Source organism: Raphanus sativus, chromosome 2 (assembly GCF_000801105.2).
Source record: "Raphanus sativus cultivar WK10039 chromosome 2, ASM80110v3, whole genome shotgun sequence".
In the NCBI taxonomy this organism is placed as follows: Eukaryota; Viridiplantae; Streptophyta; class Magnoliopsida; order Brassicales; family Brassicaceae; genus Raphanus; species Raphanus sativus.
Window position 1 is genome coordinate 38,092,352 of NC_079512.1, and position 23,721 is coordinate 38,116,072.

Sequence of the window (23,721 nt, forward strand, 5' to 3'; positions counted from 1 at the left end):
TTAACCCATTAACCTGTTAACCCATTAGCATGTTAACCCATTAACCCATTGAATCAAAAATAAACAGTTCATTTGGGTTAATGGGTCAACTTGGATTGGGTCAACCAATGGGTCATGACCCATTTTGACACCCCTAGTTAACACACTGTTAAAAAGATACACAGTGCTCTTTCTCTGAATCTTATTGGCTCATGAGCCTTTCGCAGGATTGTTGACGTGGTAATCAGACGTGTCAGTAAACGATTGGTCTTGTCTTTTTTTTTTTAACTCTAAAAATAGGCAAGGTTAACTAGAAACATGTTTTCAAGTTCTTACATTAAACTATGTCTTTTATATAAACTTTTAGAGAGACTAGACGTCTTTGCTACTACAGATTAATATTGTATTTTACTGTAGATTGATTCATGGAATATGTAACGTGAAAAATGAAACTAAAAATAAACTTACATTTGAACATTTTATAATTTGTTCATAATATTATAGATCAACAAATTAGTTCAGCAGATTTGTTTCTAATATGTTCCAACGTTACATAAACAAAAAATCTTGACCATTATATTTTTCAAAGTTTTTAACTTTATTACTTTTATATGATAGAGATTTGTTGTACCTACTACCATTTATGAATATATCCATGATTATTAGTTTCCGGGGGAAATATATCCATGGTTACTGATAATTATTATTTATTAGTTATAGGAAATAAAAGACTACGTATTGTTTCCAATATAATTAAGTTGACTATTAAATCATTGATTATTAGCCTAGTAATGTTGTCATCTTGGTTTGAAATGTCTATGGTTGTTGACAAAAAAGAATGTCAATGTTACAGAAGATCATACATAACATTTTATTAAATACAAATATCTGTAATGTGAATCTTCGCCCTTACCTATATATATATAATCATTTTTTTCCAACTAATTATCGATAGACATGGTCATTGACTCATGTTGGGTGCAATCATGTCTACGTCTTGGATATATTGTCGGACAATAATGTTTTAATAGAGTTGATAGGAGTGGAAGAACATATATTTCCTGGAGAGGCTGATCTCTATAATCTTTTATGATACAAACAAAATGGGTGTGTTTTTGGAGTGACTTTAAGAAGATTACTACTACTACTACAAACTCTATTATAAAAGTGGAAGTAATATGAACAAAGATCTGAAGAAAGACCATAGCTTTACTGTTTTAAATCTTTGGTTGGAGGAAGAGCTACTACTTTTGGAGTTGGTTCGGTTTGTTTTGTGTAGCTCTTCTGAGGAGTTATTATGAGTCCTTATTCCAGCTGCCATTGCCGGAGCCACCGCCTCCGTTTTGTTTGATCCGGCAAGAGTTGTCTTTGTCTCTTCGATATCATAGCCTGCGTCAAGAGATAGTAAGGTCAATACACACACAAAAAAAACAAGTGTTGTAGTAAATATTAAGAGGAATGAAACTTACAGTCAAACTTTTTCCAAGCTAAGATGAGCTTCTCTCTGTCGAATACTACACGATACCCGGTCATGTAGTTTTCTGTTTCATTTAAAGAGTAGACAACCGCGAGGTCACACTATTTAAAAGGATGTTCGATGATGATCCATGAAAAAAAAAGCAAAAGTGTTCTTACGTCCGATTATGTTGAGTTCAGAGCTTTTGACAATGGCCAGGCAATATACAAGCTCACCCTGTGAATATATGCAGAGCGACTAAAAGTGTTAATGTTCAGCTGAGGAAGACAACGGAATGATGGGAGAAACAAGTATACTAATGAATGACCTCAGTAGAGATGACGATTATAGGATCATTGATGGTGAAGTGGCTGTTTCCTTTCATTGTGAGGCTTAAACTCGGTATCAAACTAGCATTCGCTTCAGAGCTAATAATCACATAAATGTTTAGATAAGAGTGGTGGAGACAAAGAAAGCATCTGAGTGTTGCGGATGATAGTCAGATAACAAACTCATTACCTCATGTCATAGCAATAGTCGAAGGGAATCCTTGGATCCGGTGAATGACGCTTATCTTGAGCCTGAGAATGAAACTGTAGACAGACGACAGACAATGTGATTCTTCTTCATAAAGAGTATAATCAAAACAAGATGGGCGTGTGTTTAGATGTTTACACTCTCTGAGACTGATGTATACATGGGATCAACTAAATAAGTAAACGATGTGCCAGTGTCAAAGAGAGCTGTAAACTCATCATCTATCAGAGTTGTCCCCACACGTACTCGAGTCACTGTGATGTTGTAGTTTGGGCTACAATGAATGAAAAATTATTTTAAAAAGGTGCATTCTTGGCACAACATAGGATAAAAGAGAAATGAGTCAACTTACTGTGAAGGGTTGAGATTAAAGGGTGTCTCTTCCTGATCAGAACTACCTTTATCCCCAAAACTAATCCTCCCAACTCCATCATGTCCAAAACACATGGAGAAAGAATCAGCAACCAGACCTTCCCTCGCCAAAACGCTTGGAACCGATATCTTCTCCATGCCTAGACCGAATAAACCATTAGGCGCCGCAATGTCAAGAAATGAACCGCTTTGAACCTGCCCACATCTGCACACATACTCCACATTTTTTTTCAGCAACTGCAACTCAACACACAAGGAAGAGATGATGATGATGATGGATGCAAAACAGCTGCTTACTAACCCGAAAGTGACATAAGCCTCAACACGCTCAGGGTTCTTATCTCCAGTAGTCAAGTGCATAACATCTTCCATAAGAACGCCAGAGGTGGAAGTCTGAGCAGAGACGTAAGAGACCATGTAAGGGCAAGTGCTGAACGTTCCGAGGCACTGGTTACGCTGCGCACAGAGGCTGTTGTTGCAGGTGACCTTCTTGTTCGTTTTCGAAAGTTTAGGGTTGTAAATGCTCAGCTCAAACTCCTAAAACCACACACCACCACAGAAAAAAACAAACAAGTGGCAGGTAAGAGACAAAATTAAAAAAAACTGAACTGCTAATAGTGGAAGTGTTGAAAAAAAAAAGGTTACAGAAGAGTAAGCAGGTCCTTGAGTAGGTGCGCATTTGCCGCAATCACAAGGGACCCAGAAGAGGTCGCTTCCTGTGTCGAGCGCCACCATGAATCTCATCCCCGGAGTTCCCAATTTCACCGTCGTGTAATGCAAACTAACCATCAAAACCATGGAAACAAGTAAAAAAAGCATTAGACTTTATCACTGAAACAGAGAATCTGAGCTTAAAAATCGAAAACTTTACAATCCGAGGGAGCTGATGCGAGAAGTGGAGTTGCCATCGGAGAAAGTGAGAGCCGACGACTCCGACTCGGACTCGGACTCGGAGAGGCGTCGGCGTCCGCGGATGAGGCGATCGCGGATGACGAGGGCGTTGTAGTAGTCGAAGCTTCCCTTAGGGGGGAAGCTACCGAATCGACCGGTTAAATCGGACCAGCGCTTGACTTCGTCGGAGAAACGGTGGTGCATCTCGAAGGTGAAGATTCGAGCTTTGCTGCAGCTCGGGATGTTGAGTAGCGTCAGAAGCGGGATCAAGAAGAGAGTACTCTTGAACACAAAGGCCGACATTGTGAACGTTTTTCTCTCTATCGGAGCTCGAGGCGGATTATTGTTATATTATCCTATTTTCCCGGAACTTTCTTTTTTTCTCGGGAATCATGACATTTGGAGTTAATCGAAATCGAAGTTTAGGTATTTTTGAAGATGGAGAGACTTTGAGAGGAAGAGAGATCTATTTGTTTGTTGTTGTTGTTTCTTCTTTCTTCTACTTCTTCGTTAGGTGTGAGAGAGAGAGAGAGAGTGTAACAGTCCATGTGTTGGAGAAAAACTGGGTCCCACCTGCTAATTTTTGTTTTTATTCTGACTTCTTAATCCTATGAATGATTATTAATTAATGCATAAAGTTGATGGATGGTGGATCCAGTTGTTTGCTGTAACCAAATGCTCTCAAGAGATTATCAAGAATTTACAATGGGGACCTGTAACTTTAGAAAATAGATTCTAAATCCCAATGGAAGTTGGGTTGAGAATAAGCTTCGTTATCCACTCATAATCGGTCCTGGAAAGCATCGGTTTCTTTCAACAAATTTGTTGGGCCGGGCCTATTTGCTGTCCAAGTTGGATTAATTTTTTTTTCTCAAACATGCAATTTTAGTTTGGTTAAATGATGAGTTTTTTTTTTTTGCCATCTTAATATATTATAATAAAAGGCCAAAGGCCAAAGAAGTACAAACTAAATTTACAAAACATAAAGCCCAACAAAGCAGGATATAGACTATAGGTCTTAAAGGGCCACCCGCAAACCCACTAACAGAGAACCAAACCAATGGTCTAAATGACAAAACCCAACCGAGCCCATTTTTAGAACAGGACCGCCTTCCCTTTCCACATGTACGACCACACGTCAAGCAAGCCGCCACGCGTCTAGACGAGAGACACCCTTCTTCCTTCGGCTTCAGAAACAGCGGCACGACGTCTCGCCGTCGGCGGCGGATTCATATCCGGGATAACACCCTTCCACTAACTCTAACACTGCTCCTTCCGAGCTGTTGGAACATGACGGATCTATGAAATCCTCATTAGATTAAAATGCCTACGATCGATCCTCCGTTACCAACATAACAACATGCAGCTCCAGACAAAGATCGAGAGACAGAGTACAGATAAGCCTCAGATTCATAGATCGAAGAAACGAACGGAAAACCCTAATAATAGCCGGCGATGACGGAGCGGGAACCGCCTCCTGGAAACAAAAGCCGGCGAAGCCGGTGCTACCGAAGCCACCGCTTCCCAGAAACTAAGCCGAACCACCACCAACGGAAAAAGATGAATCGCCAGAAGCTATATATACTATACAGATAGAACAATACAGATGGAGAAAGAAAGAAAAAAGGAGTCCGGCCGACGGTGGCTATGGGAGCCTTAACCGTTGGTCGAAGAAGACAAGCGATTCTCTCTTTTTTTTCCCTCTGTTTTAGTTATTTAGCTAATTCATGTTTAAATGATGAGTTAATCGATCTATGGGTTATCTTGATACCTATTTAACCTATTTACCAAACTATTTTGCTGGATTAGGAGTTAGGGCAGCTTCTCGATAAAACCATAGTTTAGATTACCAATCCTATAATCGAGATCGCAGAGATTAGTTGTTTTGTTTATATAGTTTTAGAATAATCAATACATTATTGTCCCTATACTAATATCAATCAATACTATTAAAGTTGAAGTGTGCCCCATTGATATAAGTTCAGTCCAACAATTAATTTTCCACTTTATCTATTTTGAAAAATAAACCACTGCATCTAAATATATATTTTGTAATAACCATCAATTTAGTTTCGTAATTATCAGGATCCACTAAGTTATGCACAGGAATATTGATACGCGGTTAACTTGGTGGTTACAAAAACGGCAAATCGTGATTAATTGATTTTTATGGTCAGTTACTCGGGGAAAAAGTTAGGGACAATCGACCAGTCCAACAACAACATTTAAATACTAATGTTTTTGAGTTTCCAGAATTTTTTTGGAATATAGGATAACTAATTTGAAAGCAGTTACCAACTACTATTTGAGAGTCTAACTAACTCTAAACTGATGAATTATTTTAGAAACTCATATTTGCAAATTAGGTAAATGATTAGTAAACAAAATTGTAACTATACTTTGTTATTTGAAAAAAAAATTGTTTTGAGGTAAAGTACAAAATTAATGTGTGAAATGGTCAAATGACTATGACACAAGTGTATAGTTATGTAACATCACAGTTATCAAAACTTTTTACTAATAATTTAAATAAAAATATTTTACACAAATATGAGTACAAATAAAAACATAAATATGATTACAAATAAAAACAAAAATATGAAAATTGAATTTCTAGAAAATATATAAAACAAAAAATATATCCGCCTTAAAAATGGCGAGTGAGAATCTAACTTCGTAATTAGAATGCAAACAACTTCTAATAATATAACTAAAAATCAAAAAAGTTAATAACTAAAAATTTACGCATTGGTTCAACCAGTGATTCAACTGATGCACGAGTTCTGGGTTTAGCGGGTTTTCGTAAGTTTTACCGGATGATTAATTAATGATTTTTTTTTTCTAAAATCCAAACCGAATTACATATTAGATCACCGGATTTACCATTTCAACCGCGGGTCCGGATTGGGGTTCAAAACACTAGGTACAAGTTTATAGTTATGAAACACCACAATATACACGTATCAAACCCTTTTACTAATATCTTTTTTTTTTTTAAAAAATAGTATACACAGATATGACTACAAAGAAAAACACAAATATGATTAAGTTTCTAAAAAAAAAAAAAAAAAAATACCCGCCTTTTGATTTTTTTTTAGAAATTTAATTTTTATATTTGTATCTTTTTATTCATCTTTGTGTTTTTCTTTGTAATCATATTTGTGTAAAAAGAAATTCTTAAATGATTAGTAAAAGGTTTTAACTTTATTAAAATAGGTGGAATAAACCTATACTAATAGGTCATTTTTCTAACTTAATATAATAGATTAAAATATATCAATATTAAAAAGTAATGTTTAAAAGTTTAGTAAACTTTTAAAATTTAAATTATTTATATTTTATTTGTAAAATAAAAATATAATTTAAACATTTTCTATAACAATTTAGAGTTACGATATATAATAAAAAATAAAATAATATTAAAACTAATAATTATTTAAATATATACTATTAGAACAGGAACATGATCTATTAATATATGTGTGATCCAACTATTTTAATATAATTACTAGATTATGACCCGTTCTTAAAATGACAGATAGTGAAACTACAATAAATGTTTTATTTTTAGTTATTAACAAATATAAAACGGTTATAATATAATAATAACATTTTATACATATTACCCGGTACTATAAAGAGTACTCAAAAAATCATTATACTATGTCAATAATGTAACTGTATAAATTTATTACATAAAATAATGTGTTATATTCATCAATTAAAAGGTCGAAATTTGAAAAATAGGTTGAAATTATTGAATAGCATTTGGGATGAATTAAACAGAAAAAGGGTTGAATATTGACAAAAGTAGAAACGCAACCCGGTTGAATTAAAAAGAAGAATAATTGCACTCTCTACACACCAAACTCACCATATTTGCATTCCATACATTAAATCCCCACAATTTTCTTCCCCCCATCACTACCATTCTCCCCTCCTCCACCCTTCTTTATGGTATCTGCATTGTTTTAGGGTATTCAGCCAATTAACTCTAAAAAATGGGTCCGAGAATTCTTGATATGAGATACATATTTGATTAATAAAAGTGGTTATGGTTATAAAATATATGATTTATTTTTTAAGTAGGTAATATAAATAAAAAGTAGTTGGGTATAACTTTTTATCAATTGGTCATGAATCATGATGCTAAATTAATAGAATAGATTAATTTTTTTATTAAATATATTAAAAATATTATACAATAAAAAGTACAAAAATAACTAAAAACTACAAATATAAAAATTAAATTTCAAAAAAATATAAAACAAAACATATACCCACCCTTAAAATATTATACAGTAAAAAGTACAAAAATAACTAAAAACTACAAATATAAAAATTAAATTTCAAAAAAAATATAAAACAAAACATATGCCCGTCCTTTTAAGGGCGGTTCAAAATCTAATTTCTAGTATAAATAAGTTACGAGTAGGGGGACTACTAGTCTCGTGTCCACACGTAACTATTATATTTTTTGGACGGTGAATGAACTGCATTCTCTAATACGTGTAGCCAACAAATTATTATCATTTTCTCAATAAACATACTATCTTTTAGATATTTTCTTTTCCATCGGGTCCCTCAATTGTTTAATAGTTAAGTAAAAGGTAGTATAACAAAGAAGAGAAGAAGGAGATAACTTTCCCATCGAGAAACCTCGAAAATAAAATAAAAACCGAAAAAGCTCGTCGGTGACTTGTAACTCTCCATCTCTTCTTCTTCCTCTCTAAGCAATCATCCATCCACCTTGCTCCCAATCCCAATTCATCAGAGAGCCATGTCTTACGATTACCTCTTCAAGTACATCATCATCGGCGACACAGGTGAACCACACCACCACCGATCACAGTTTCCTTTTTTTCTTTTTTTTTAGGTCAATTTGGTTTTGCTAATTATTATTTTCATGTGGTTTTTTTTTCGGTTCAGGTGTGGGGAAATCTTGCTTGCTTCTGCAATTTACCGACAAGAGGTTCCAACCAGTCCACGATCTCACCATTGGTGTCGAGTTCGGTGCTCGTATGGTCACCGTCGATGGTCGCCCAATCAAACTCCAAATTTGGGACACCGTACGATTCTCTCTCTCTTTCTCTTTCTCTTTCTCCTTCTCTTTGTTCGTCTAGTTAGGTAATAGTATCGATTTGCCTTCGGGTAGATGTGATTGAGATTATTAATTTTGTCGTAATCAATGTGTTTTTCTCTGTTTTATAATTGGAAAGTTAATCATTACACAAGGGTTCTTCACTAAATGTGTGGGGTTTATGTTTGGTCTTTTTTAATGATTTAACCAAAGGTGTGATGTTGTAGGCTGGACAAGAGTCGTTTAGATCCATCACTAGGTCGTACTACAGAGGAGCTGCTGGAGCTTTACTTGTCTACGACATCACCAGGTTTACTACTCTTTTATTAATCACAATATACTTTGATCACTTCTATATTCGTGTGGATAAACTGTTAAGCTTAGAATCTCAGGAAGATCTTGTTAATTGGTAGGATATAACTGTTTTAGGCTATGACATTAACGATGCTCTTTCAGTAGAATGTTAAGCTAAGCAAAACAATTGGTTTTGGAATATTTCTAAAAATATTGTATTTCTCCATTGTTTTGGAGTTTTTGAGAAGATGATACAACGAAAAAAAATATGGATTTGGAGAGTTTAGTTATTGAAGCTCTTTTATAGTTTTGTCTTCCCCGCCCTCAAAAGTCTGTTGATTTGGTTTCAGAAGAGAGACGTTTAACCATCTGGCGAGCTGGTTAGAAGATGCTCGGCAACATGCTAATCCTAACATGAGTATTATGCTGATTGGGAACAAATGCGATCTTGCTCACAAGAGAGCTGTTAGCAAAGAGGAAGGAGAACAGTTTGCCAAAGAACATGGACTCTTGTTCTTAGAAGCTTCTGCAAGAACAGCTCAGAACGTCGAGGAGGTGATGATACTACTTTACAAAATTCTTTGTCTCATATCCGATTATTTTTACCTGTCATCGCTGGAGTCCCCCTTCGCTGAATTTAACATGTAGCATGTGTATATATATATATATCTATCTACAGGCCTTCATAAAGACTGCAGCAAAGATTCTCCAGAATATTCAGGACGGTGTCTTTGATGTATCCAACGAGGTAACTACCCTTCCGACTATGGCAATATCTTCTAGTGTTGTAATCTTGTGATTCGCCAGACCTTTATTTTATTGTGATTCAGTGTCCCTTAAATGTCTTTGGATTTTGCAGTCATCGGGCATAAAGATTGGTTACGGGCGTCCTCAAGGTGCAGCTGGAGGAAGAGACGGTGCGATCGCACAGGGAGGTGGCTGTTGTGGTTAAACAGACGTCAAGATGTATCTCATGTGTTTTGGTGATTCAGAAACTACTCTTGCTTTTATTAATCTCTGCAAATGGATACACCAGAGAATGTATAGTTTCTCTTTTTTTTTGTTCTCTCTCTCTATCTTGCCACATTGTCCTTACCAAAAAGGCAAAAACTAAACCGGTGCATTTGAGATTGAGCAGCCTGATCTTTATAAACCAAACAGGCGTTGGAATCTTTTTAAATCATTTTGTTACTTTGTACGTAAAGACAAAGATCTCCAGCTTCAAGAGTAAATTGAAATAAGAGTAACATCCGAAGAATCCTACGGTTGAAGTTTTCTTCTTATGTGAAGTCACCTTATTCATCTAAACGACTGATTGAAAAGCATAACCCGGATGGTTTACAGAATCATAATATAGGGGCAGAAAACGAAGAACCCGTCCTCTTGGTCCCTGTGCCTTAACGTCGATTAGGAAACGTCCCTTGCTGACGCTTCAGGGTATTGAATGTACGCGTCACTAGCATCAGTCTCGGATCATCCTCTGGTATCTCACGTTCCTGGGATGCACAACCACCAAAACCACACATCAATAACTATTGCCAAGAGAAAGAGTTCGGTTAAAGGGTTCGCAAATTTTTTTACTTTCAGTCCCTTGTAGTAAGCTTCAACAGAAGCTAGTGTCTGTGGAATATTCCGAGCTTGCATAAGATCCCATGTCATATTGGCAACCGTGTACCCTCCGGTCTGCCCAAAAAGAAAAGAACAAGAGTTTTTTAACTATCACTAAGCGAACTCTTTACAGCAATTTTTTTGTTCGTTTCAAGAGTCTTACCTTTTCACCAGCAGCTTTGAGTAGCAGATTGCTTCCAGTTCTTGCATCTAAGAAGAAATTACGATCGTTCATGCTGACCTGAATTTATGAATTAGTTTTCGTGAATTCTACAGGCAAAGACTCTATCATAGGCCAGCAGCCATAAACTCGGTGCATTTATCTCATGGATTATTCTTTCAGTACATATGTACTGAGCCTATAAGCACTTACCAGAGTCTCTTGAGCAATCTTCATTCCTTCCTCTGTGTAATCTGTCATGGCTCCTTCTATAAGAGTCTGTAGAAGCACGCAACAACAAATAAAATGTATACAGATCATTCAAAGATATGCTGAACACGAAACAGGGCAGAGAAGCGTGCTAATAGTTTTGGACTCGTTGTGAATATGAATCTATTTTCGTATTCATTACTCGAGAATACGATTATAAGAACGACAAAAATTATTTTATCAAAGTTGTCATTCCCGCACTAGAAAAGAACAATTTTCCTCTTCATAAAAACACCAATGATGAGGTCAGATGATAGTTACCGTGTAGAGTTCCATGGCAGGGGTTTTGTCTGAGTTCATGTAATCTCCAAACCATTTGAGACCATTTTTAAAGTCTTTCGAGTGTAGGTAGCACCTGTGTGGATACAGTATAAAAAATTTATGCTGATATTATAAGCGCGCTTTGATTCCCAAAGAGTTTGTAGTGTTAACATACTAGTAACAAAAACTTAAATTGGTAACTAAACCTATGATAAGGCTAAATGGTTTAACATCTAAATGCATACTACATAATCGCATATGTATACTAGGCCAATGGATTTTGAGGCATAAGTTCCAGCACAGAAAAGTGAAGTCTAATATAGTCAGTCAAAGAATCACACTGCATGCTCTATTATTTTTACCTCATAATCTGTACCACGCAGTAAGTATCCGTATTTTTTCCGTCTTTCTTAAGCATCTCAAGAAGAGCTTCCGTTGCCTGCCATTGAGAGTTACTTGGTCAGATGCAAAATACACTCCGAACTTGCCTTTTGTTACCCCCACAACTGAACGTTTTCTAAAAATAAGGACATTTTGGAATAAACACAAATCATCTTACTTGTACATCCTTAATATCAGCAAGCGCACTGAATGCTACGTGGTAAACGGTCAAATTCCTCTGGAGAAACCTGCTCCTGTGAGAATATTCAGCGGTCGGAACATTGTACAGCTCTTCTTCACTGATGTTAAACATCATATCTTCTGCACTCTTCCTTGATGAATCAATTGATGACCAGCCTTTTGACTGCTCCACCAACTCGAGAATCTTTTGACAGAAGAGAGGATATGAGAAAACCTACTTGAAAGAAAAAACTAAAAATGAAAATACAAACAGGAAACCTTCACAGGTTACCTTGGTGGAAAGATTTTCAGGTCTAGGCTCCTTGTTTAGGTGAGCAGTTATGAGTCCTGCATAGCAGAACTGGTTCAAACCAACACCAGCAGCAGTCATATCTCTAACAATCGCATACCTAACCATTTTCCCAAGTCAGATACGAAAGAAAGGTTAGATCACTTCTTAGATGGCGCATAACTTAAAACAGAGAAAACACTGCATAATAAGTTATTCAAAGGGAATCAAATAGTTTTTTTATCGGTAACCTACACAAGATCTAATTGGCCAGAAACAGCGCAGGCATTCAGAAGGCAGACAAAAGTCTGTCCATTTGGTTTCACATCATATCTCTTCATCTCCTCGAAAACCTTACAATAACGGCCAAACCAAAAGTTTCGTATATGAATAAAGATAAAGGAATGTAGAAGAAAAAAAAAGTCTCAAGCGAAAGCAAAGGGGAAGATAAACATACTCGGATAGCCTCCTTCCCATTCTTGCATTTACCACAAGTGGAAATCAAGAAGTTGTACAAGTTCACCTACAAGAAGGAATGCTCAGTCAACAATGAACAATCTATAAAAGCCTAAGCTGCTGGACAACGGATCACTCAATCTGCTTCTACTAAACTCTCAAGAACCAAGAAGATCCAACCAGAGAAAGAGAGACATACATCAGGGGAAATTCCCATGGACTTCATTTCTTCACGGAAAAAGAAAGCATCACTTAAACGAGCACCCTTCATCACTCCCACAACAAACGAATGGAATATATCAGCTGTAGGCTGCACACCATCTAGCTTCATATCATCATACACATCCCTCAGCAGATAGTGCCTACACATGTAACGTACACACGCAAGGATTAATTAATCAAGCAAACCAAAGTATCCATTATCGTTGGCAACACACATACCTACGCTGAGCTGTGACGGAGTTAACAACTGAGTTGTACTCCGACAGATCATTGGCGTAATTTCTCTTCGCGAGTTCCTCCGGCGACGAAGAAGAAGCGAAGAAACGACGACTAACCAGAGCTCGAACCAGAGATCGATTCCTCCCTGTTAAGAGATACGTAGATGCGTCACTAATACAATATCTACTGCGCATTCGATCGAACACACACACACACACAAAAAGAGTAGCGGCGAAGAGAGATCGAGAAGTTCGGCAAAATGAAAATGTGATCTATCTGATTTAGCCACGAGGATCTAATAATGTATAGAGAAGAAGCGTACCAGCGATGGATTGAATGAGAAACTTCATAGCTCAGGAGCTTTTTCCGGCGAAGCTCAGTGATTACGAGACGACGAGATGGAGGAGGAGTTGTATAATCGAGTTCCGCCGTCGGAGAAGAGGGATATAGCAGCTCAGGCCTCAGGGTTTAGGTGGTAAACAATACCCGGAAAATAAATAAAAATTATCGAACCGGGTATCAACCGGTTCTAGTTTAATGGATCTCGCTTTCTAAAAAGATGATATCAACGCGGCGGAGTTTATATGGGCCCTTGATGGCCTGCTGGACTTAATTTGTGGACCAATTAACGAGGATGACGTGGCTGTTTGCGATCATATCATCAAACTGCGACGATCCTGTGCCACGTGTGTCGTAGAACGAAGAAGAAAGTGATATTTACAGTAGGGGACCTCCCCAACTAAAAAAATTTCAATCTGTCGGAAGATCACGTGAATACAACTAAGACGTTCTTGCAATAAAAGAAAATTATTGACGAAGAAAAAGCTAACCAAAGCTCGTGAGAACTGAAACATCTTTGTTTGAATAAACGAATGTTAGAAATAACTTTGTTGTAACTCTTTTCATTTTAAGACATAGATTTTTGTAAAATAACTTGAGAGGTGCTAGTTTACTCCCCGTGATTTTAAAAGATGTGGTGATCAATTATCTTTATAAAAGTCCTAATATACAAATACAACGTTAAAAACTCTTTAAATAGAGGAAGATGGCAGGGAAAGAAACAAGCATCATTAGAAGACAGATAAGTGCTAATGGTGTAAAAAAATAAATATTAAACAAACTGACCAACATAAACCATAGTATATCCGATTACAAGTTATTGTCGACAAAGAAAGGTCTCACGTAATGAGTGCGTTAGCTAAAAATTGACATTGTAATTAATGACGTGTTTGGTGAGTAATAATCATGTTTGCTTAGATGCTAGAGCTGATTAACAAAACCAAATCAAGAAAATATGATTTGGCAAAGATATTATCTCCTGAAGGCCCACTAGCCAACAGATTCACACATTGAATTCAATGTATTTAGAATTCACGTCATAACTTAAAGAATATTGCGAAAACATCAACCACTTTAAAGTTTGGTGAGACCAACACACAATCTATTAAATGGATTTGGTTGAGTTTTTCTGGCTTTCAAGATCAACAAAACTTTTTTTTTCTTTGTACATATAGGGAGAGACTAACCACAAGATTATGACCATACATATAAGAAAAGGAGAGAGATGGAGACTGTGCAAATGGGTAAGAAAGGGAGAGGAGATTAGAGATCACGTCTACACATAGGACAAGATCCGTGTCTGAGGAGCCAATTGTCTATGCAAGGCAAGTGAAACATGTGATGACATTGCGGCAAGCTTCTTACCGTTTCACCAAGCTGAAAATCCTGCAAAATTTTCACACAGAAGAAACAAAAGACCTTTTTTAAAACCTTGCCCTGAATGTGAGGGGGGGTTTTCATAAGAGCTGAGAGAGAGTGTACCTGAAGACAAACAGAACAAGAGTCCTTGTTGCCGGAAGCATCTAAGTTGTTTCTGCCTGTGATTTTGATTTTGGGTATTTGATCAACCATATCTTTTGTTAGTCCTTTTGAGCCACCGGTGTCAAAGATACTCGAGAGGTCATCGAAAGTTGCATCCACAGCTCCCATCTGATCAACGAGAAGAGGATCAAGAAAACAGAGAGATCAATCTCATTAAGGGAAGTGAGGGGGGAATCAATGTACCTGACTTTGAACAGCACTTAGCATTGCTGGACCTATGCGTTCCCGTACAAGTCTACCACTTATAAGACTAACAATGACATCAATCTACAACCAAACAACAATATATAAATCAATCTACACTAGTTAAAAAACAGAGTAGTGGTTTAATTAAAATAAAATAAAACTAAAGAAAGGATCTCTGTCAGCTCTCTCACCAAGTAGAGGAGGCAACCGAAACGTGACTCATTAGATTTCCAGAGAACAAGAGATGACTCAAAGACTTCGATGGAGAAAACAGCTCCTGAGATGGCTCCAACCGCAGCTCCTCGGATGAAACCACTCTCTGTTTCTTGGCCTATCAAAGCTCCTGTGACCGCTCCGAGCAATGTTCCCACTGAAAAAAATGATCAAAAGGAAACCCACTTTATATAAATAAACCCCCCAAGTTGCAGATTCTCTGCCTATCACACCCAATTCACTTAAACAAAGACTTTATATGATCAAATCAAAATCCAAAATAAACAGAAAGAACAAGTGTGCATAGAGGCAAACCTAGAGCGAAGAAAAAGGTCAAGATCGCCGAGAGAATTGTGCCAAGAACAGCGGAGACGAGGAAACGACATGCGTCTTTAATCCGTTCCACGAAGTTACCGACAGAGGGACACGACGAGAGAGGACATAACTCAGATTGGGATCTAGAAGAAGAAGATGCCATTTTTGTTTTTTTTCAGAAGTCCACTGAATAAAAGAGATAGATAGAGAGAAGATAGAAAGAAAAAAAACAGAGCAGATGAGCTTATTCAAGAGAGAGAGAGAGAGAGAGATGGTGCTATTGCTTAGCTCTTAAGAGAGAAGATCCGATGACTGGCCTACTTGCAATTAAAGCTCTGCTCGAGATATTTTACCTCAAGTAGGTTGAAGTAAATTCTAGGCTTTCCCTGCCATGATCAATGTTTTCAATACACGCGACTTATAAAAATCTCTCCTTTTCAAAGCACGAGGCTCGAGAGAAAAATATAAGAGTCAGAGAGGCGAGAAAGATAAGCACGTAAGCTCAGCTCTGTGAAAAAGAAAATATTAATTTTATAATTATATTCGGACATACCTTTTTGCAATACTATTACAAAACATACTTACTAATTAGTAATTCAAAATTCTACCTTATGAGATTTGACTCAGTAAGCATGCTTTTCTTTTGCTAAAAACTCAGTAAACATGTTTTAAAATCACTTGCCTAATCTACAGAAAAATCTTATTTATGATAGTTCCTATACATATTTTATTAAATTACTTTATTTTACATACATAAAACTGCACAACTTGTTGATAAAACTACGTATATTAATATCAAGGTACTTTAATAAAATACTAACAAATACTCTTGGTGACATAATAATATTTATAAACACATCAAAGGTTTTTGACGTAATATTTGGTTGCCTGATCATGATTCATGACATATAATACAAGTTACGTATACTATCGTACTATTCTGGAAATCATTTATTCTCGGATTAGGACAACAATTACTCGTTAGTTATAACTCACTTTTAATTACCATGCGAAAGTAATGTTGATTAGGAAAAACTTATTTGATTTGCCTTTCCTTCTATGGGAAGTTCCATTGTATGATCAATAGTTTATTGTTATACCAAACATAAAATGGATCCAGAAATTTTTGTACGTGCAAGCGACAAGCTTAGCTAAATGACTACAAATTATATACGGCTGTTCTGTTTTATCATACATACGTATTTTACGTATAAGTTATTTACATAATACGCAGGGAATTTAAATAATTTTCTCTTGCCGTTTCTGTATATCTAATTATCTATTAGGTACGTGTATTTACCGTGGTCTACAAATCCTTTTCTTTTCTACCAATCCATTTATATTCAGACATTTTTGTAAGTATCATCAAAAACAACGTTTATATATATTTTAATATATTGTTTTCACTTGTACGGTACCTTATGCTGAAAATCAAAATTTAACGTATAATTTAGTAAACTCATTAATTATTTTGGAGTCCAAATAATACGTTTATATATAGATTTTCTCAGAAGACTTTCGAGAATGTTAGAATCCCTTGCTAACGAGATATTTGTATACTGTATAGTTCACGTATACCATGTTCTTGAAATTATTAATAATAAATTAATAACCGATCTAAAACAATGTTGGTACCATACATAAAATGTGGCATTGTTTTGATATGTGAAATTTATTCTTGGACCAACTCAAAAATGGTTAGATAACAATCTTGAATACCCAAATAAAATTTAGGTCAAATTTATTAAGTAACAGAAAATTAGTTCAAATTTATTGAATTCTCTGTCAGGATATGGGCATAAATGATAAATTTTTCTTTATTCTTGAGTAATAACGAAGTTATACCAACCGCTCCAGTTTTTTCAGTTCTTTTTTCAACACGTCCTATAAATACATACTTCATTGTTTCCTATAGTTGACAAAAAAATCTACGATAAATTATCTTCCCCGAAATAATTTTAATGCAAGCATTTTTTTAATATCATCAATGGTTCAAAACCTGGTCCCATGAAGTCTTGCAGTGGTTAAATTCAAATCTAAGCATATGCATGATATTGATACATGGACCAGGGATGCGTTGCGTTGCGTTGTGGGTCGTGTACATGTATTTTAGTACTGAGAGAGTGGGGTTGTATAGTGTCATGAAATTGGCTGATTTGTTATGCTAATATATTTTTATCGTATCACTAATATCTCAACTAAAATCTTGTGTGTTATTTTACCAAAAATATATCAGGTGGGTTCGTGATGTTTTTCTAATTTTTGAGATTTAGCATGACTTTTAGCATTGTATACGAAGAGATAAATATGAAAGTAACAGATAAGTTTGACCTATAAGGCTATAATAACAGTGAAGATAAAAGCCAGCTTAGATAAAGAAGAGATAAATATGATCGGTAGGTCACGTTTTATGTACTCCTTTATTTTAAATTTTCCGATAAACCCTATCGGATTCAGTCCGGAGAAATGCACTTAATGCAACAGAGTAGACTGGTTATTACACTTCCTAATTAAAGTTTGAAATATTTTTCAATTAATGTTAGAAGATGAATCGATCATTTGAATACAATAATCGTCAAATCAAAACTCCATGAATCTAACAAATATTTTTACATAAATCTAACCAAACTACTAATACATCCTTCTTAGATAAATAAACATAACTGCTTCAGATTATGAACTTAAAAACTGGTGAGATTTTCTTTTTTAAATGCAGAAGAACTGAACACTGATAGATCATGCATTATACTTGCCTATAAATTAGCTGGAGAGTAATTTTTATTGATGGACCCTTATTAATAGATTATTAAGAACAACCCAGCCTTCAATAGTTTATTCTATTATACCAAATGATCTGCTTTTACTAATCACACAGATGGACTGGGCCCAAATACTAAGAGGATATACTGGAACAAGAGATTTTGGAATTTTGTTAAAATTTCATGTTATTGAACTAATGAATTTTTATAGACTTTTTTTCAAATCAAGTATTATTCACATGAAATTTGAATAAAGTTATTTAAAATCACTTGAAATCTCCTGTTATTCAACTAATAATTTGTAAAACTTATATTAAAGCATAATGTATAAAACAATTTTAAGTTTTTTTTTGTTTTTTTTTAGTGTTTTTTTTTAAAATTTGCACATGATTCAAGTCATAAAGATAAGTCTTGAGGAAATAAAAGATGGAGGATAATAATACAGAGAAATCAAATAAAAATAAATAAATAATTCACTTGATCCAAAAAGAAAAGCAATGAATATTCACAAAAAAATAAAAAAAATCAAGCAGCCACACTTGTGACGAGAAGAGCCCACCCACACGGATCTTTCACATTAAAGAGCCTTCTTTCATCGCCTCACCAACTCCACTAACGTCAACACAGATCTCTCTGCTTCGCTTCTTCACACCGAGCTTGTAACATCAATCCATGGGTAACGATTTATCTGCTTTCTCCATTTCTGTTTATGATCCAATACTATGTTGTCCTCCTCGATACTGATATGATGATTCGATCTGATGTGTGTGTGTGTGTTTCAGCTTCCGAGAATCCTTTCCGCAGCATACTGAAGACGCTAGAGAAGCCTGATGGCGGCGAGTTCGGAAGCTACTACAGCTTGCCTGCTCTCAACGATCCGAGGATCGGTGAGTGAGTTTTTGCTTCCATTTTGATCTTTCTTACGAACAAAAAAAAATGATCGGAGAGAATGTTGTTGTTGTTGTTTGTGGATGATGCAGATAAGCTCCCTTATTCCATTAGGATACTTCTCGAATCAGCCATACGTAACTGTGACGAGTTTCAAGTTAAGAGCAAAGACGTTGAGAAGATTCTCGATTGGGAGAATACTTCTCCCAAACAGGTTGAGATTCCATTCAAACCTGCTCGGGTGCTTCTTCAGGACTTTACTGGCGTCCCTGCAGTTGTTGATCTTGCTTGCATGAGAGATGCCATGAACAATCTCGGTGGTGATTCTAATAAGATTAATCCCCTGGTTAGTTGATTTAGATTGAATAGTGTGTTCGTCTGGTATGGTACGAGGTTTTGATTCATAGCGTTTGATAACATGCAGGTCCCTGTAGATCTTGTCATTGACCACTCGGTTCAAGTGGATGTGGCGAGATCAGAGAACGCTGTGCAGGCTAATATGGAGCTCGAGTTCCAGCGTAACAGAGAACGATTTGCTTTTCTTAAGTGGGGTTCCAATGCCTTTGACAACATGCTTGTTGTGCCTCCTGGATCTGGAATTGTTCATCAAGTAAGTAGTAATTAGGGTTCAGAAATAAGTTTTTTTTTTTGGACGCTGGCAGTCTTTTTGATGATTAGTTAGACTAAGGTTTTATTATTTTTCGGTTGACAGGTCAACCTAGAGTACCTTGCCAGAGTTGTTTTCAACAGAAATGGACTACTTTATCCAGACAGTGTTGTTGGGACAGACTCTCACACCACTATGATTGATGGACTGGGTGTTGCTGGATGGGGGGTTGGTGGTATAGAAGCCGAAGCTACCATGCTTGGTCAGGTGAATTATATACTCCTTTTTGAGTCGAGAACTCTTAACTAATTGTCTAATACTCTTTCAGAAACTTTGGTTCCAATATAGGGATGATTCTTTGGCAATTCAAAACGTAAACAATTTGTAGAAGTTTTTTTCAATAACAAACTGTAACACGTATATCTCTTTCTATGCAGCCAATGAGCATGGTCCTGCCTGGTGTTGTGGGCTTCAAGCTAACGGGAAAACTAAGAGATGGAATGACAGCCACTGATCTGGTCTTAACAGTCACTCAGATGCTGAGAAAACATGGAGTAGTTGGAAAATTTGTTGAATTCCACGGTACATTGGATATTTTTGATATTTGTCATTTCCTTACCTATCCAGTACTTGACTGAGCTAGGCTAACTCATAAATGCATTCGGTGTTTTTTTTACTACAACAGGGGAAGGGATGAGAGAATTATCTTTAGCTGATCGGGCTACAATTGCTAATATGTCTCCTGAATACGGTGCAACCATGGGATTCTTCCCTGTCGATCATGTCACATTGCAGTACCTCAAGTTGACAGGCAGGAGCGATGAAACTGTAAGGGGGTTGCAAGGGAAATCTACGTAATTTATTGTTCTGTTGTGTTTCATCAGGTTATTTATTTGGGATTTAAATTTCAGGTTTCTATGATAGAGGCGTATTTACGAGCAAACAAGATGTTTGTGGACTACAGTGAGGTAAAACCTTGCGCATCTCTGGTGCTTCATTTCTTATGTCTATTTTCTTATATCATAACATATTCTCCACTTGTGAACTTATTACTTATCTCAGCCGGAGAGTAAGACAGTATACTCGTCAAATTTGGAATTGAATCTCGAGGATGTTGAGCCCTGTGTTTCTGGTCCCAAGAGGTACTAGTAGCGAATCTATTCTACGTAAGTTTTCTAGAATCTGTTCTACTTATAACATTTATTCTCTATGCATAATACAGGCCACATGATCGCGTTCCTTTGAAGGAAATGAAAGCGGACTGGCATTATTGCTTGGATAGCAGAGTAGGATTCAAGGTTAGAACTCTCCTTTTTTGTTCAGAAGAAATTCCTAATGTGAATACTTGTCTTTAAATGGGTCCTATAGACACCTGTGTCCTGCAAACCTTCTGGTTTTATAATTTAGTCCCAGTATACGATAAATTGTGGTTTAGTGATCCTACTTATCAATGATATTTTCAGGGGTTTGCTGTGCCAAAAGAAGCACAGAGTAAGGCTGTAGAGTTCAACTTTAACGGGACCCCAGCAAAGCTTAGACATGGAGATGTTGTTATAGCAGCAATCACCAGTTGCACAAATACCTCAAACCCTAGTGTTATGCTTGGCGCTGCCTTGGTTGCAAAAAGGCCTGCGAACTAGGACTGGAGGTCTGACTACTGTGCCTTTCTGTCCGTTTCTTTTGTGATAATGTTTTCATATCTTCCTCTCAATGAAAGTCATAAAAAAAGTATTTGAAATTTCTCGAATATTAGGTTAAACCATGGATTAAAACTAGTCTTGCTCCTGGCTCTGGAGTTGTAACAAAATACTTGGCAAAGAGGTACTGCAGATACACCACTGAATGTTTTGCTACATATTTCCTTGTATCGTGTGGTCCTGAGTTTCGAGTCTTGCAGTGGCTTGCAGAAGTACTTGAATCAGCTTGGATTCAGTATAGTTGGTTATGGGTGTACCACATGCATCGGAAACTCGGGGGATATCCATGAAGCCGTGGCTTCAGCAATAGTTGATAATGGTAAATCCTCAAGGAATTGATTATTAACTGCCTATTCACTTGAATTTTCGAAGGTTAAAACTAGTAATATATTTCTTATACGATATATGTTCAAGACTTGGTGGCATCCGCTGTCTTGTCCGGGAACAGAAACTTTGAGGGACGTGTTCATCCGTTAACAAGAGCTAACTACCTAGCTTCCCCTCCACTTGTTGTAGCCTATGCGCTGGCTGGCACTGTATGTCAATGCTGACTCTAAAACCAATTACACAACAATCAAGCATTCTTGATATGTTATATGAATACCACGAATGGTGTTGTAGGTTGACATTGATTTCGAGACAGAGCCTATTGGAACTGGTAAAGACGGCAAACAGATATTTTTCAGGGACATCTGGCCCTCTAACAAAGAAGTTGCCGAGGTAAATTTATTGCTGGCTCCTCGTGCAATACATGAACAATAAAGACTATATAATTAGAAGGGATGTCAAGCTCACTGTTTGTTTTTTTTTCATTTAGGTTGTGCAAGCTAGCGTCCTTCCTGATATGTTCAAAGCTACATATGAAGCAATCACCAAAGGGAACTCCATGTGGAATGAGTTATCTGTCGCGTCAGGCACACTCTACGAGTGGGATCCGAAATCAACTTACATTCACGAGCCTCCTTATTTCAAGGGCATGACCATGTCTCCACCCGGTCCACATGGTGTGAAAGACGCTTACTGTTTGCTCAATTTCGGAGACAGTATTACCACAGATCACATCTCACCAGCTGGTAGCATCCACAAGGACAGTCCGGCGGCTAAGTACTTGATGGAACGTGGTGTGGACAGAAGAGACTTCAACTCTTACGGGAGTCGCCGTGGTAATGATGAGATTATGGCGAGAGGCACTTTCGCCAATATCCGCATTGTCAACAAACACTTGAAAGGAGAAGTTGGTCCCAAGACAGTTCACATTCCCAGTGGAGAGAAGCTTTCTGTCTTCGATGCTGCCATGGTATGATCCCACACTTCCTTATTCCTCTCTTCGATCGCAAATAATGGTATTTGATGATTCACATAAGATTCTCTTTTTTTTTGTGCTGTACCAGAAATACAGGAACGAGGGACGTGACACAATAATTTTGGCTGGAGCTGAGTATGGAAGTGGAAGTTCTCGTGATTGGGCTGCTAAGGGTCCAATGCTTTTGGTACATTCTAGCTTTTCTTATATGCTTCGTTTTTTCATAAACAACAAACACATTTTTTGGGGGTTTTCTTGAATATTTATAGGGCGTGAAAGCTGTGATCTCAAAGAGCTTTGAGAGAATCCACAGAAGCAATCTGGTGGGAATGGGAATCATACCTTTGTGCTTCAAGACAGGAGAGGATGCTGAGACTCTAGGCCTAACGGGGGAAGAGCTTTACACAATTGATCTCCCAAACAATGTTAGTGAGATCAAACCAGGACAAGATGTAACGGTAGTCACTAACAATGGCAAATCCTTCACATGTACACTCCGATTCGACACAGAGGTAAAACCAAGATGATCTATTCTAGCTTTTAAAGAGAGTGATATAAAGTATTGAAGTTGAAAATGGAATGGCAGGTGGAGTTGGCTTATTTCAATCACGGAGGGATATTGCAATACGTGATCAGGAACCTGATCAAACAATAAGAGATCTCGTAAGCTCCTTCCCCAGAGAGCTTTCTGTAGCCTAAAGGTTTGTTGCAATAAAAATGTTATCTTGGAGGAGGATGAGAGTTGCGTTAATTTAAAGCTTTGCTTTCTTTTTTCTTCTGTTTGTTTTTGCGTCTTCCTCTAGTCATCACTTGAACCATTGTCACTGTCAAGGCGTTTTATATAAACTAGATTTTGACCCGCGCTTGTGAAGCGCGGGATATTTTGCGATGAAAAATTTTACTAATAATTTAACAAATATTTTGGTAATTTTTAAAGAGTGTGTATTTAAAATATTTTTGTATTTAAATCAGTATTTTTAAATTCAACCTGATTGTGATTATACCGGTTAATCCGGAGATCTGACAATTCAATTTATGTTTTTAAGATATTCATATTAAAAAATCACTAAAACCCAAGACTAACCGATTGAACTGATGGATGGCCGATATGTAATCTAATTGAATTTAAATTTTAAATGTTTCATAATTTGTAATCTTATAATCGAAATTTTAAAGTTCACTATTTTGCAATTTATGAAATTATGACGTTTCTACAA

The 23,721-nt window shown here is 36.6% G+C and overlaps 4 protein-coding genes and 1 pseudogene across 6 annotated transcripts; 2 read left to right on the forward strand and 3 right to left on the reverse strand.

The window, feature by feature from the left end:
* Positions 1 to 1,018: 1,018 nt before the first annotated feature.
* On the reverse strand, positions 1,019 to 3,759 carry LOC108830121 (aspartyl protease family protein 1). Its single transcript, XM_018603725.2, has 10 exons — positions 3,216 to 3,759; positions 2,990 to 3,125; positions 2,646 to 2,881; positions 2,325 to 2,549; positions 2,111 to 2,246; positions 1,955 to 2,028; positions 1,764 to 1,863; positions 1,615 to 1,672; positions 1,449 to 1,520; positions 1,019 to 1,368 (listed from the first exon to the last, which is right to left on the reverse strand). The coding sequence occupies exons 1-10, from the start codon at positions 3,536 to 3,538 to the stop codon at positions 1,139 to 1,141; spliced, it is 1,590 nt and encodes a 529-aa protein (XP_018459227.2). The 5' UTR covers positions 3,539 to 3,759; the 3' UTR covers positions 1,019 to 1,138.
* Positions 3,760 to 7,863: 4,104 nt separating this feature from the next.
* Positions 7,864 to 9,792, forward strand: LOC130508278 (ras-related protein RABB1b). The gene is made up of 6 exons (XM_057003698.1): positions 7,864 to 8,061; positions 8,165 to 8,304; positions 8,543 to 8,625; positions 8,960 to 9,164; positions 9,289 to 9,357; positions 9,469 to 9,792. Exons 1-6 carry the CDS (start codon positions 8,016 to 8,018, stop codon positions 9,559 to 9,561), a joined length of 636 nt encoding a protein of 211 aa, XP_056859678.1. The 5' UTR covers positions 7,864 to 8,015; the 3' UTR covers positions 9,562 to 9,792.
* Positions 9,793 to 9,823: 31 nt separating this feature from the next.
* LOC108843123 (pentatricopeptide repeat-containing protein At4g35850, mitochondrial) lies at positions 9,824 to 13,147 on the reverse strand. Its single transcript, XM_018616226.2, has 13 exons — positions 12,978 to 13,147; positions 12,656 to 12,800; positions 12,414 to 12,576; positions 12,216 to 12,281; positions 12,014 to 12,111; positions 11,762 to 11,879; positions 11,468 to 11,674; positions 11,271 to 11,347; positions 10,909 to 11,002; positions 10,591 to 10,656; positions 10,381 to 10,458; positions 10,191 to 10,292; positions 9,824 to 10,105 (listed from the first exon to the last, which is right to left on the reverse strand). The coding sequence occupies exons 1-13, from the start codon at positions 13,003 to 13,005 to the stop codon at positions 10,007 to 10,009; spliced, it is 1,341 nt and encodes a 446-aa protein (XP_018471728.1). The 5' UTR covers positions 13,006 to 13,147; the 3' UTR covers positions 9,824 to 10,006.
* An 899-nt stretch (positions 13,148 to 14,046) lies between these two features.
* On the reverse strand, positions 14,047 to 15,730 carry LOC130508279 (NEP1-interacting protein 1). 2 transcript variants are annotated; one of them, XM_057003700.1, is made up of 5 exons: positions 15,251 to 15,719; positions 14,914 to 15,092; positions 14,720 to 14,803; positions 14,477 to 14,644; positions 14,047 to 14,380 (listed from the first exon to the last, which is right to left on the reverse strand). In XM_057003700.1, exons 1-5 carry the CDS (start codon positions 15,411 to 15,413, stop codon positions 14,258 to 14,260), a joined length of 717 nt encoding a protein of 238 aa, XP_056859680.1. In that variant the 5' UTR covers positions 15,414 to 15,719; the 3' UTR covers positions 14,047 to 14,257. The 2 variants fall into 2 exon arrangements, with proteins under 2 accessions (XP_056859680.1, XP_056859679.1); XM_057003699.1 differs by having other exon boundaries at positions 14,047 to 14,644; positions 15,251 to 15,730.
* Positions 15,731 to 18,526: 2,796 nt separating this feature from the next.
* Positions 18,527 to 23,277, forward strand: LOC108842639 (aconitate hydratase 1-like; annotated as a pseudogene). The gene is made up of 19 exons (XR_001948271.2): positions 18,527 to 18,685; positions 18,792 to 18,896; positions 18,990 to 19,243; positions 19,322 to 19,507; positions 19,610 to 19,771; positions 19,942 to 20,086; positions 20,190 to 20,332; positions 20,416 to 20,472; positions 20,567 to 20,646; positions 20,727 to 20,802; positions 20,968 to 21,152; positions 21,258 to 21,325; positions 21,402 to 21,520; positions 21,616 to 21,737; positions 21,823 to 21,921; positions 22,019 to 22,498; positions 22,593 to 22,691; positions 22,774 to 23,016; positions 23,091 to 23,277. The product of XR_001948271.2 is annotated as an aconitate hydratase 1-like (transcript).
* Positions 23,278 to 23,721: the final 444 nt, after the last annotated feature.

Excerpts from the sequence above, each read along its gene's own strand:
- LOC108830121 (XM_018603725.2), bottom strand. The coding sequence starts at position 3,538 with ATGTCGGCCTTTGTGTTCAAGAGTACTCTCTTCTTGATCCCGCTTCTG. Across the intron at positions 2,550-2,645 it reads GAGGCTTATGTCACTTTCGG|ATGTGGGCAGGTTCAAAGCG; the intron begins GTTAGTAAGCAG and ends GTATGTGTGCAG. Across the intron at positions 1,673-1,763 it reads TAATCGTCATCTCTACTGAG|GGTGAGCTTGTATATTGCCT; the intron begins GTCATTCATTAG and ends ATATATTCACAG.
- LOC108843123 (XM_018616226.2), bottom strand. The coding sequence starts at position 13,005 with ATGAAGTTTCTCATTCAATCCATCGCTG. Across the intron at positions 12,577-12,655 it reads TCCGTCACAGCTCAGCGTAG|GCACTATCTGCTGAGGGATG; the intron begins GTATGTGTGTTG and ends TTACATGTGTAG. Across the intron at positions 12,282-12,413 it reads CCATGGGAATTTCCCCTGAT|GTGAACTTGTACAACTTCTT; the intron begins GTATGTCTCTCT and ends TCCTTCTTGTAG.
- LOC130508279 (XM_057003699.1), bottom strand. The coding sequence starts at position 15,413 with ATGGCATCTTCTTCTTCTAGATCCCAATCTGAGTTATGTCCTCTCTCG. Across the intron at positions 15,093-15,250 it reads GACCTTTTTCTTCGCTCTAG|TGGGAACATTGCTCGGAGCG; the intron begins GTTTGCCTCTAT and ends CATTTTTTTCAG. Across the intron at positions 14,804-14,913 it reads TCGGTTGCCTCCTCTACTTG|ATTGATGTCATTGTTAGTCT; the intron begins GTGAGAGAGCTG and ends GTTTGGTTGTAG.
- LOC130508278 (XM_057003698.1), top strand. The coding sequence starts at position 8,016 with ATGTCTTACGATTACCTCTTCAAGTACATCATCATCGGCGACACAG. Across the intron at positions 8,062-8,164 it reads CATCATCATCGGCGACACAG|GTGTGGGGAAATCTTGCTTG; the intron begins GTGAACCACACC and ends TTTTCGGTTCAG. Across the intron at positions 9,358-9,468 it reads TCTTTGATGTATCCAACGAG|TCATCGGGCATAAAGATTGG; the intron begins GTAACTACCCTT and ends TGGATTTTGCAG.